Below are 12828 nucleotides of genomic sequence, written 5' to 3'. Positions count from 1 at the left end.
AAGTTGACTTGGCTGGAATTCAAGCCTCGACCTACTACTCCCATTCAAACACTCCACCAGCTACCGGCCCTGGGACAACATTGTCAATGGTCTACTGTTTATACATGTAGTGGGATCTCTAATGTCTCATTTTTTTTTAGTCCACTCAATTTGATTACTCGGGTCTAAAATATTCGCTGATTACTGCAGTGAAATGTTTTTCCTTGATTTTTAGAATTTCAACAATTCTGCTTGCTTGTTTTCATGAAATCAATTTCTGTAAAGTCCAAGGGTTTGGGCTGCCACACTATCCCACCAAATTACTGGCAATGTGGTTTCTCTTTTCCATACATACATGTCCGAATAATTATATTTTGTAAAGCGCAAATTATGCACATTTACAAATCACTTCCACAGAATCCCAGATATTCATAATTGTCACACAGATGTCCATAAGGAAGCCACACTGAAGATATACAAATTTAAAATTTATTTACTTAGATACAAATAAAAGCATTCCCATCAGCTTAGATTAAGAAATACAATTAGACAATGTGTAGTTTTATGAAAAATGAACCCTGATGTCTCATTTCTCATGATATGGATGAGAAAACTTGAGAAATCATGTACAGTACAACTAAAATTATGACAAACGGTAATTTTAAAAATGGAAATTAAAATACACTTACGGACACAATTATAAAAAATATATATATTCTACCTAGAGAGAAAATTGCATTGTACTTAAAGGTTGATCAAAAACTGTCATAATGACCCATCACATTATAAGCTCTGTTCCCATATACAATTCACTGCTTACACCACAAAGAGGCTCACAATTGTTTCAACTTACCACGAGTGTCAGAGGTGTTTCTGATGTCCCAGCCATGCATGAACAGAACCAATGACGTAAGTTCTTGCTAAAACAATTACGTATTGCGACAACACAACCTTTGACTAACAACCAGAAAACTTACTGGTGAGGTCCACAATAAAAAAGGCTTTGACTTACCCTGGTCAGTATCCATTCATAAGGGTTACTCTACAAATACGGGTCAACTTTCATGTCCCTCCCACAACTGACAAGGTTTTCAAACAGTGATGAAGTAATAATGCAAATTACATTCAAAACAAATAAAATATAGTGAATTTCAGTATTTCCGTTTCAAATTACACAGGTCAGGTTTAGAGGGACACAAAATGTCACACTTTGGACCCAAAATGTACAGAATGACCCCAAATTATCTATAATCCTGAGAAACTACATTTGCACCTCCAGACAACTTTAATATGCAATGCTTTTGGCCGGAAGCTAGACTGGTGACCTGACATAATGCTCATATACGGGGCCAAGGGAACACAAGGCCCTAGAAGCTCCTTAACATTGCTCGGATTATGAGACAGCATTATCCTACCATCAATGGAGTCTGCTGGGTTCATATCTTAAACGAGCATAAATGACGAATGTAGCCTAACTGAATATTAAACTTCAGTTAATGTTGAAAGTCACAAAGGCAATAACAGGTTGACTGTTCACCATGTCCATGAGGAAGCCACGACAATGACCGCTTCTACTCTGATGGGGTAAGACAGGCAAGTGAAGCAAAGCACCTTGCTTAGGGACACAAAACCTTCATCCACACGTTCTACCTTCACATAACAGAAACTACCAGCATACCTTTGAAAAAGCAATATAGTTCATTAGAAATATGAAAAACTTGAACAAAAATAACATGAGAAAAATTTCATTGAACGAAAATATAACAAACCTGTATGAAACCTTTTTAGAAGAAAGATTTATATTTGAAATGATACCCTATAATATTACCCTTTAAGAAAATACCCAAAGAACTAGGAAATACATAGTGTGTACAAATAATATTGTTTGAAATTTACAAGAAATTTAAACAAATCTAATGCACAATTATCTTTGGCACCAAGAAAATTTCTGGGTAGCAGGAAAGCACACATTTTACAATGCATTTCAAGAAACAAATTCATACATGGGACTGAAATCGAACAGTTACAAAATAAATAACTCAAAAAAAAGTCCAAGTACACAACGGAACAAAATTACCTTGTCTGTGAGAAATACTTACAGCGAATGACAGTAATATAATGGAACTACAACAAACAACAACCGAAGCTGTAATGCACCTGCTACTTGGCTTGCAGCATTCTAGCTAAACACTTTTGTTACCAACGAAGCATTTTTATAAACCTGTCACACCATGCTTCATATTGATACTGGCATGAGAAGTCCCTGAGAGTGAACTTACAGTAAGAACAGCCAATTCTTTGAACTTTGTAAAAAGGAATTAAGGATATAAAGTGCCTTGGTAAACTAATAAAGGTTGGTCTATCAAGCAACACACTTCAAAACTATTGGAACCAACCTTGGCATTTTGAGAGATTTGGGGAAGTGAGTATTAAGTGGTTAATTGGTACAATTTCTTCATGGTAATGCATAAGACGATGGTGACTAGATAAATTACCAGGGTAGTTCTTTCCATCTCCCTTGGTTCCTTTCACACTGCATCATTCCTTTATGATAAGACACGAAATGGTTGCAAGACTTATTGTCAGTAGAGTTCCCTGGATCTATGCTTGACCTATTCACATCATGATGCCTTTGTGACGATGCGGTAGATGATAGAGACCAGACTAGTTACCAGAGTAGCTGCACCAATTACCAGCAGAGCCAAACACTGCAGAATGACAGAACCAGAGCTTATTAGACAAATCTGATTGTGAGCGCAGACAAACTATATCTACCACAAATGGTGTACTTTCAATTCACATTTTAACACATTTTTCTGTCTACTCCAAGTTTTACTTTAAAAACATTGAAAGCATTCCCAATTAGATACAGAAGAGATAGGTCCAGTGGGCACGTTACATGATCCCCATTAAAACAATGGGTGTTCGATCCAAATTCATGATTGAAACATCAAACTTTCCTAGTTCTGAGACACAATCTACAACATTCTGAACACATCACAACATGCACCTGCAAAAGTTATTGCTCTCTAAAGGATAATAGTTGATCAGACCATCAACAAAGTCAGCATTTCAAGCATTTCTTTTGAACTGCAATACTTACTGCTATTTTCTGTAAAGAATTAAGTCGTTCTGTGCCGAGACGCAAGTAAAAGAGGGAGGGTAGAATGAAGACGAGACTAGTAGAGGCAGTGGCACCTACATGTGGGAAAAAAAGATAACATTAAGAAATTTTGGTTCGAGTCCCACCTGAGTAAGCTTGTGAATCTTTTGTAACTGTTGCTTTTCAAGCTTCAAATCCTCAAAACTGTCATTTATTTCCTGGCATGTAGACTAACTCGTAATACACATAAAAGTTCAGTTTCTTTAGTTACTTCTCCTAATCCCAAGGAACTCTTGCAACAAACTGTTGGGAATCTATCAAAAACTGAGTCCTGTCCATATCATTTGTGCCAAATAAAAAATGGAACAAGAACCCTAAATCTTAGGGCAAAACGTTAACGGAATAAATTGCACCGGGAGATATTGCCACTGACCAACGATGCCAAAGATCTGCTTGATGTCAGGTACAAAGATTGCTATACACGTCACTAAGGTGATGAGAAGAGCAGTGCACACAAAATGGCGTAGCCATGGAAACGATGCATCCCTGAGTGGCACCCAGGTATTGAAGATCATCAAGAGGGCTTTGCGGGCCTAGAGATTAAAATACAAATGGTGTATGACAACTCCTTCATCTGCAACAAAAAGGAACTCTAAGCAAATACTCCAATATCAGCTGACGATGCTACAAATCTGTGAAATGACTGGCGTGTATTCTGTAGCAGACTTGTGAAAACAAGTGCGAGCATGCAGTGTGTGTCACTCGGATTGTGACAGTTGCTTGGTAAAATGATAAGCCATTTCCGATTGGACACAGACACTAAGATCATAAATGCTACTTTTGCACTGAGAAGAATCATAACCAACAAATGAACCAGACAGAGGAATGAGATTTGGAGAGAAAAATCAATGAAACTTCCAGCAGTTCGGTTGTAATTATGAAAACAAAACGTGGCTTCAATTCAGTCTAACAAGTTGTGATTCTCTGTGATTATGTTAATCCTATATTTATTTTTTGGTCCAAAGTCATAAAACATATCAAAAAGTGACTGAAAAGTCTTCTCAAAATTCACAATTTTCTGGTCAAAATGTATATAATAAGGTAACTCACTGGGTAGTGTATAAGTGGAATAGTGAAGATTATGGCTAGGCACACAGCCAGACGAACACTCAAAATAAGTGGGTCCAGTGGGTTGTATAACTCATACCCATCGAGTAGCTCGTCACTCACATTGCCTGCAAGAAAAATAAACACTAAATGAATCACTTAAGCATGTCATGAACTGAAGTCAACGGGCAGGGCTGTCAGGGTCAGGTTTGCAAGCAGAGCCCAAGTTCATGGAGTCAATTCAAGTGCTGAGCAGTGATAGACCATGAATATGCAACAAGACAACCTCATTCCCATGGTGTTAAGCATGCCCACCATGCTAACTGCTCTTAATCCCTGGAACACAATCATACGAATGTTCAAAAATGTTGCAAAGATATGTTAATTAGGAATAGCCTGGTACCTGGCTGTGTTACAAACACTAGCAGGGTCAATTCTACATGGTGTAACACATCCAAAAACATAATGTTTAACAGCAATATCTAAAAATCTTATGCAGCCAATTTCCCGTTTAACATTTCGTAGGAACATGAACGAAATAGGAAATGAGGGACAATTAAGAGGCATGAGGGCAAGTGTTAAAACACAAGATACATGCTGGAATTAAAAAACTACAATACCAACTACATGCTACTAATCAATCATTGTCAACATCAAGATACAGGGAAAAAAATTCCTATCCAGGGGTTAATATGTAGAACAATGTTAGCAATGAACAGTTTGAATGAACCAAAAAAAGGTTATGAAGATTACCATAAAATGTCAGATAGCCAAAGAGTGCTGAGATCATGTAGAGTGTAAATGAGATGAAGATTGAAGAGTTGGCTACGTTCTGCATGCGGCTCTTGCTGGGTCTGAGAAAAAAGTACGCAGAAACAATCAAATCGCAACAAGCAAGCAACAATTTACAAATACCTGGCTGATGTGGTTAACAGAAGTCTAGACAAAATTAAACATTTTACTGTTAATGTTTTCAATTTTTTTAGATCACACTAAAGATGAGAAGCTTTAGGAAGACACTGCACTGTCCTCCAATTTCCAAACAGCAGTCAGGAGACCCAAATTCATGAGAAAACTGGACACAAGCCTTTGCCACGTAGTAAGTGCAAGCACATTAATCATATTCAGAGCAAAAAATCACACTCTGTGACGGTCAGCCAGAAACTCAATAATAAAGCTCTTTCAAAATAATTTCCTGACAACAATTCTGATAATGACAACTGAATGTTGTGAAGTTGATACACTGCAGTCATGGTTCCATCGACAGAGATTGAAACTTCAGACTTACTTGGCAAGCTCACAATAAACTGGAAGCACTGCAGTGTGACAGACAAATGAAAAGGCCATGGTGGGCAGGGCGTATGCCGTCTGAAAATAATAGACATCAATTGATTTTAACAAGTCTCATTACGTGTACTTGGAAAGATAATGATTTTGTTTATGACATCTGTGCAAGTCTGCATTAAGGAAATCACACTTTGACACATTCAAATAATAAAATACATGTAGCATTATTCCTTAGCAAAGTACAGGTTTTGAAAAATTTAAAATGCAACTTTAAGTTGGAGTTACATGTTAATAAATCAGTGATCCTTGTGCTATTTTACCAGTAAAAGCAGTCGCACAACAATCCTTTTGATGTGCTTCAGAAAGTTACTCTGTGACCATGAATTGGAAATTTACTGTTTTTAAGCTAAAAAAAATATCTAGTACCAGTAGAACATACGGCAAGAATTATAAACAAGAGGAACGAAGACATTAACATTTCCTGATCTTTCCAAACACTACAGCGTGCTATTAACCAATGGCATGCTACTTGTACTTCAACCAAACTGGGATATGACATCCCATATGAAGTAACGATGGCAGGGCTGAACAATCCTGAACCTTTAATTCCTATTTCTTTTGTCGACTGCTTGGAAAAACTTTTTGTTTGTTTTTAGGGCACAACATTGTCCCCCAATGCTACCTCTGCAAAAACACCTTAGGTATTTCACTAATAAAAAACAATTACACGTGCTACCGGCAAACTTTTGCTTTTAATATTAAATCTTGGTACAGGCAACTTCAACCTGTCTCGCAGTGGGAAGTATAACCTTGCAAAATTTACTTACATCTGTTGTCAGGGAAAAGTAGGTTGGCTCACACTCCAACGAGGTGCTGCCATTGGTTGATTCCACATCTTTTCCCATTTCGTATCCAATAGGAGAACTTGTACTATAAGACAAGTGATAAGTTGCTGTTGTCTGGCTCCCCTCTGAATCTGTCACATTAGTCCAATTAATGCCCGGTATTGGGCAAGGAAAGGAAAACCACTTGATGACAATCTGGGAGAAAACAACAATCAGGAACTTTTCTTTAAAAAAATGCATAATTTCAGGTACATTTTTAGAGGTTCAGGGTTTAAATCCAACCTGTTTTGTTGAGGTACAAGTGTCCTCAGACAAGAAACTTGTTATAGTTGGGGCAAAAGTTCTTTTCAGGGGGTGGGGGAGGCCAAAACCCTTGTCCCCTACAAAATGAAAAACCATCAACTGCGGAAGGGGTCCATTCTGAGGTATTTTCATTCTTTTTTCATGTTTTTTTCCTTTTGCACAGAAATGTGACTTAAGAAGTAGTAATAATATAGTATTTCTAATTCTCTAGCTGTGCTGTAGAGGGCGACTCCTTATTGGTGACTTTACCCAAGTAATATATGGTGTGACCACAGACTTGACACCACCACTGAATACTGAGACTCACTGAGAGAGAGAAAGAGAGTAAAACTCAAAGGGGACTTGATTACAAGTCTACCTGTCTTGACATATTCTAGACCCTCGACCCATTGTTGACAGTCCTAGTCTTGAAAGTGCTTCAAGATCTGCCACAGCATATTTTCCTGTAGAATTTGCAAGCACCTACAGAACCTTTTGAAATCATTCCTTGAGTTTCCTCTTCAAAACCCTTCGCAGTTTGTTCATTTTAAACCTAGGTCACATGGTTGGACAGAGCCAACTGCATGCCACAATTTATGTATCCTCCTTGTCTATACACTGGGACACCGCACTGCAATTTCATCTCTAGAAAAACCCTTCAAGTGACAAAAACCAAATGGTTTGTAGGGTTTGGATGAGAATATGGAGTTGGCAGTACAAGTGCTAATAACATTTCTGTTCAAATATTTCAACCAGACATTTTTCAAACTTGATAGTTCCACTTACCACGACAGTGAAGAAAACCATGCACAATATGGAGAGACCACTAGTATAGCCCAGAAAACCAATCTTGGGTAGGCAGGCCAATGGCAGGATAACTATCAACACGACCATCAAGACAAGATAGGTGCCGTTCAAGAACCATACACTGCAGAAATTGAAGTAATGAATTTCTGTCAACAGTCAAACAAAATGTAATAACGTAATGGAAAACAACTGATAAACAACCCTTGGAAGAAGAAGTGAAGTAATCAAGCCTGTATCTGCTCCATGTCAAAACAACAGATGGAATTCTTGAACTTTGGTCCTTTGGTGGGAACACACCATGTGCATCCACAGGTTTATGTGCATTTGTTGTGATACGCACAGAGCACACGGATCAGTTTCTGCTGGAATATGCATTATGTGCATGTTATGGGCTGTGCACATGCATCTTACGTGTGGCTTGATGTCTTTTGAAATTTAATTCGAAGATCAAATAATGAGCAGTCGGGTTCTTGCACAAATGATGTTTTTTGGACAATGCTGGAAGGTAGTAAGGGTTAAAGGTAATAAGGTCTTTTCTCTTTTGGCCAACTTCACAGAGGGGGTACAGAAGGTCCTTGACCTCAGAGGGTCACTCAGTAAACACCTGTAGTGCAAACCAATGGGTCATATCTGATTTCATCTAGGGGTCAACAGTGGAATCAACACACAATAATTACAAGGTTCATTGGCTATCTTGATTTCTAGTACGCACATGTATGATATAGAATAAACTGACCTGATGCAAGGTCACACGATCCAGTTCCGGCAAGGTCACTAAAGGACCTGGACCGTATAGACCTTTTTTCCTGCACTTCTAGGTTAGAAGCTAAAAATTTATTTCTCATTACAATGACAAATTAATACCTACTTTTTATCTTCTGTGATATGTAGGAATGAACTCAGAATTTTGGGCAATTCATCTTTGACTATGAATAAGTAACTTGACATAGCTGGTGAACAAAAAATAAGAAAACAAAATTAAATCTTCAAATATTCTATCAATAGCATGTCAATCAACTACAAATACTACAGAATAATATTTGTCCAGAAAGCACACTCCGATGTTTGATTTTGTTTTTAACTAGTTTCTGTCATATTCTAAAAAAGTGTTTAGTTACATTAAAAAAACAATAAAAACATTAGAAAATTACACCAGAAAAGAATAAGAACACTTCATTAAAAGAGCAGTTTCACAGCTTGAAAATTTGGGTGAAATTTCAGACAACTCTGGGACTACTGTACTGAACAGTAAAACTGTGGCTGAAAATGTCATTCACTTCAGGTAAAGGTCACTCCCCCCCCCAAAAAAAAACCAAATTACATGTATCACTAAAACAATCCCTGACTGTGACACACAGTGAAACTTACATCCTATATTTTGAAGGAGAATTGCACCGGCAGCCATTATCTGAAGGAGAATGCAAAAAAAAGCACAAAAATGAAACTGCTTGTTGATGAAATGCTTCGACTCTAAAATGTAGAAGACAAGTTGGACATACCTCAAACAATACTTCTTCACAAAGAATCACTTAAATAACCTCAGTCCTTCTGTAAAATAGATTTCACTGAGTGCAGGTGTGATGCAAACCCTTGATTGGCAACCATTTTACTTATTTTTAACTCCCATAGGGCAATGTTACAATGGCAGATTCCTTGACTAGCAGAAGCAACAGAAACCTTCATTATTTCATGTGAGATTCAAAATGGCCCCATAATTATTTTTGAAAACACACTTGAATCACCCATGAATGAAAAAAATGTTTGCGGTTTCCTTGGTACAAGATTATTAAATCCAAGCATCAAACTTGGGATATGAATTGTAGCAGATGTACATGTACACTGTCAAGTTTGTCACGTTAGTATGTAGAGAGATGCACGTACATTTATCATTCAATATCAGCAGCAAACTTCAATGTTTCTATATTAACCTGACCTGAGTTTAAGATCTAAGATGAACTTTTCTGGAAGAAAAGCATGTAAAATTTTTTTCACTCTAAAAGCTGATGTAGGAAAGATAGCTGAAAAATGTAGGCCGTGTCTAATATCACTGGCTGTGGCTTCAAATTACAAGAGTCTATTGGGTGTGACTGCAGCCACTTTCCATAGAGTTATGTGTAATTCCAAGCTGCAGCCAGCTTGGACACAGCAGTTTGGACACAGCCTCAGACAACAGCTACGGTGCAACCCCTACCTTGCCAGGGACATTGAAAGCAAACAGGCCAACTTCTTCATAAGATTTGACACCAGTTAAGACGCACATCTTGAGGAGGAGATGAATGGAGAAGTCAGCCAGTACAGCCACTGTTACTAATAATAAACTGTGACACAAGCAACAGGCAATCTGTTTGAGTTAAAATATGTACAATTCTGTCCTGTCTACTGTAATTCACTTTCGGAGGTATCCACACAGAACCATGAATGACTCAAATTTTAGCTTTCATGTCCAAGAGTACAATAGACTTTGGTGGATATGCACTGGCGTTTCATTGGAGTAAAACAAAATCTAGAATCCATCTCAAAGTTAGCATTGGAATTTTAATGCCACAATTGTGAGGAATCAACTCTCTGTAGCAGTTGATGCTAATATAATTCTCAGAGTTGATACCCAGCAGAAGCAAATAACCATGACTTTATCTTTGGACCAAATTTTAGGGAACAAGTAATTTTTTTTGTTTCTATTTCCTCTCAGAAACTGAAGGGTCAACTCTGAACATGAAGAATCACGGACTGAGCTGTGTTTGACTTTGGAAAAAAAATGGAAGTATCCAAGCTCAGTGTAAAATATGCATATTGTAAAACACAATAACGGATTGACATGAAAACTACCAACAGCACAAACATTACTCCTCCCCTACGGAGGTTAAGTCTCTTTCTTTTTTCAGGAACTAGGTCATTTTCTGAGTAATTTCACAAGGGCAGAATAGTGGTCTCACGTGAAGAGAGCGATGCCACTTTTAGCCATGGCAAAGGATAGTCCTAGGATACCGCTACCCAAGATGGCATTCATCAAGTTGAACACTGACATGCCAAAGGAGGACCGTCGACCTGATTCCACTTCATCTGGGACAGAATTTTCCTGCTACAAAAACAAAAAGAAAATAGCACTTATGATAAATTGGTTTAGGAGTGATAAATGATAAGAAACTGTGATATGCAGCAGAGTATGGATATATCGTTTATCCAACAAGCACATCTTGATCCATTTTTTAAATTCATTCCTAAGGTAGAGACAGTTGGAGTAGTGAGATTCAAATGTAAACAAGTACCACATGCAAATCCACACTATGAAGGTAACTTCCCTGCTGTGGGTGATGTACATTACACGTAAGTGTTCATGGTTTTCCACAAAAGTAAAACCATTTCAATGTCTGTATACAAATTAATGGGACAATGGATTCGATAAAACTTGTCTGAAAAGTACACTGAAAGCAAAGCAAAATAAATATAATATGTACAAAGCATGACTGCTCAGGAAAATCTGGTCTGGTGGGTCTAAGCAGACGGTGTAACGTAAACCAAACATCTATTCTACTGGCTTTCCCTACTGTGTGTATTCTACACATTATGTTCTGTTCTGTATCCTAATCCCTTCACTGCATTTCACTGATGTGCATTTTCAACAAATAACGGTTGGTGTTTACACGTACATCTAATTTGAAAAACGCTTAGAAAACTTTTCCATATCGTTTAAATGTTTAAACGTCCTACCTTTACCACGGTGTAAACACAACAAATTGTATACAATGTAAATGGCTGACACAAAGTTCAATGATGAACTCATGATATTCCTTTGATGTGACTGAGCAGTAAAGTGTTTTGAAAATCAGATTATATTTTACAGGCATCATTCACAATGAAAACGAATGCCAGATTGCGTCAATCAAAACATCAAACCTCTAAAAGGGGCGGTTCTGTTTAAATGTTTGGGAAAATCTGTAAATGGATTTGGAACTTTTTTTCATTTAAAATGTTTAAATGTCCTACCCTTATCAATCCACTTTCCGCACTCTCTGTCCTTTATGCCTACACATTAAACATGCTAAAGTAAAAGGCTAGGCACCCTGAAAATGCATGGCCTCCAATCCTGGTATTAAAATAGGAAAGAGTTCCACGCATAAACATCACTTGACACCCTGTGCAAAAACCCTATGACTGGTCAGAAATAAAAGGCAGGCAATTTGTTAACATTAAATAAATGATAGGCCTACAATATTTTCCCTGCTAAATCTGACTTTTTCAGATCCAGACTGAAGGGAAAATTAGTGACATCCGTACGTACAAACTAGGCATAGGATAAAGGTAGGGGTATTCGTCCCCATAAGAAAAGCAAGAAATTCAACCAGCTGTGTAGTTTTGAATGCAGTTGGTCGAATTCTCCTCCAGATCGAAAATTCCCACACTTACCCTATATGGAACTCTTCCCACAATAACTTTCATGACTAGTCTAAAAACTTGTCTTTCCCAAACCAATGAAAATGACCAGATGACACGCACTTCTGTGAATGTGATTCCGCCTAATGGGGGTATATGACAAATGCAATTTTGATATAGAATGAGACTTGAGAGATGGGCACGCGAGTCAGTACCTGCAGCATGCATACCTGTTCATTGACCAGTGGAGAGTTGATTGATCCTGGCGGCCATGGTGGCCAAAATGCCTCCTCTACTGTCGTGTTAAATGCATCTGCTTCCTCAACAACATAACGTCTTTGTTGCCGACCGTGTTTTCCTCCATCCATGGTTACACCCGGCATGCCCGGCGATCGTGAACGACTAAGATCCATAAACTGAAAATAAAGAAAACAAGTACAAGTAGGCCTCAGACTCAAGACATGTCAAGACTGGACTCTCTCTCAGACTCAGTACAGCTGAGCTACAGCCTGATCATGATGTAGGCTACAATTCAAACGAATCGCGAATTATCGGGTGATCGCGAAGTGCTGTATCACCATGATCACTTCAAATCCGATCCCGTAGCCCATGCACCCACGCGTCAAATCACATTCATGACATTGTCATTGTGACATTACTTTGTTTAGAATACAATGTATGTCCTCTACTCAGCCTCTAGATGCTTTGCTGACTAGCCTTCACTACTTTATGAGGTATCTATTTGTGCCTGTCATTGCGATTCACCCACACGTTACAACATAAGACTGGTTCTACCACTGTTCTTTTGTTCATGCATGGATAAGTTACTGAAGCACGTCAATGTACCAGATTACAGAATAAACTATAGTGGCTTTGAAAGAGTATCATAAACGATCGAAACTCACAAAAATGTTTTGATAAAATTATTGCTTTCGAATATAACCTGTACAAAAAAACACAAACAGATTCATTAAAAATACCACATATTTCGGTAATGATTAATGTAGGTTATATTAGAAGAAGAAAAGGGGTAAAAAGACATACCAC

General features: G+C 37.9%; 1 protein-coding gene across 2 annotated transcripts; it reads right to left on the bottom strand.

The window, feature by feature from the left end:
• Window positions 1–446: 446 nt before the first annotated feature.
• LOC110988072 (putative sodium-coupled neutral amino acid transporter 6) lies at window positions 447–12595 on the bottom strand. Of its 2 annotated transcripts, XM_022251307.2 has the most exons (14): window positions 12441–12595; window positions 12012–12197; window positions 10344–10489; window positions 9602–9728; window positions 8779–8818; window positions 8279–8360; window positions 7390–7531; window positions 6304–6516; window positions 5478–5557; window positions 4943–5043; window positions 4193–4317; window positions 3516–3675; window positions 3083–3177; window positions 447–2687 (listed from the first exon to the last, which is right to left on the bottom strand). In XM_022251307.2, exons 2-14 carry the CDS (start codon window positions 12192–12194, stop codon window positions 2601–2603), a joined length of 1581 nt encoding a protein of 526 aa, XP_022106999.2. In that variant the 5' UTR covers window positions 12195–12197; window positions 12441–12595; the 3' UTR covers window positions 447–2600. The 2 variants fall into 2 exon arrangements, with proteins under 2 accessions (XP_022106999.2, XP_086994755.1); XM_087138629.1 differs by having other exon boundaries at window positions 12012–12573.
• Between the last annotated feature and the right edge of the window lie 233 nt (window positions 12596–12828).

The sequence above is a fragment of the Acanthaster planci genome, linkage group LG01, assembly GCF_054643075.1.
Source record: "Acanthaster planci isolate LZ-2023a linkage group LG01, COTS_SCS, whole genome shotgun sequence".
Taxonomy (NCBI): domain Eukaryota; kingdom Metazoa; phylum Echinodermata; class Asteroidea; order Valvatida; family Acanthasteridae; genus Acanthaster; species Acanthaster planci.
This window is presented reverse-complemented; position numbering and strand designations above follow the sequence as displayed.

What these genes read in the sequence shown, in the direction of transcription:
- LOC110988072 (XM_022251307.2), bottom strand. Translation starts at nt 12,194, where the DNA reads ATGGATCTTAGTCGTTCACGATCGCCGGGCATGCCGGGTGTAACCATG. An exon ending in AGTGGCATCGCTCTCTTCAC is followed by an intron (nt 9,729 to 10,343) that starts GTGAGACCACTA and finishes CTTGTGTCACAG; the next exon opens with TTTATTATTAGTAACAGTGG. An exon ending in CATATCACAGAAGATAAAAA is followed by an intron (nt 7,532 to 8,278) that starts GTAGGTATTAAT and finishes CAATTTCTGCAG; the next exon opens with TGTATGGTTCTTGAACGGCA.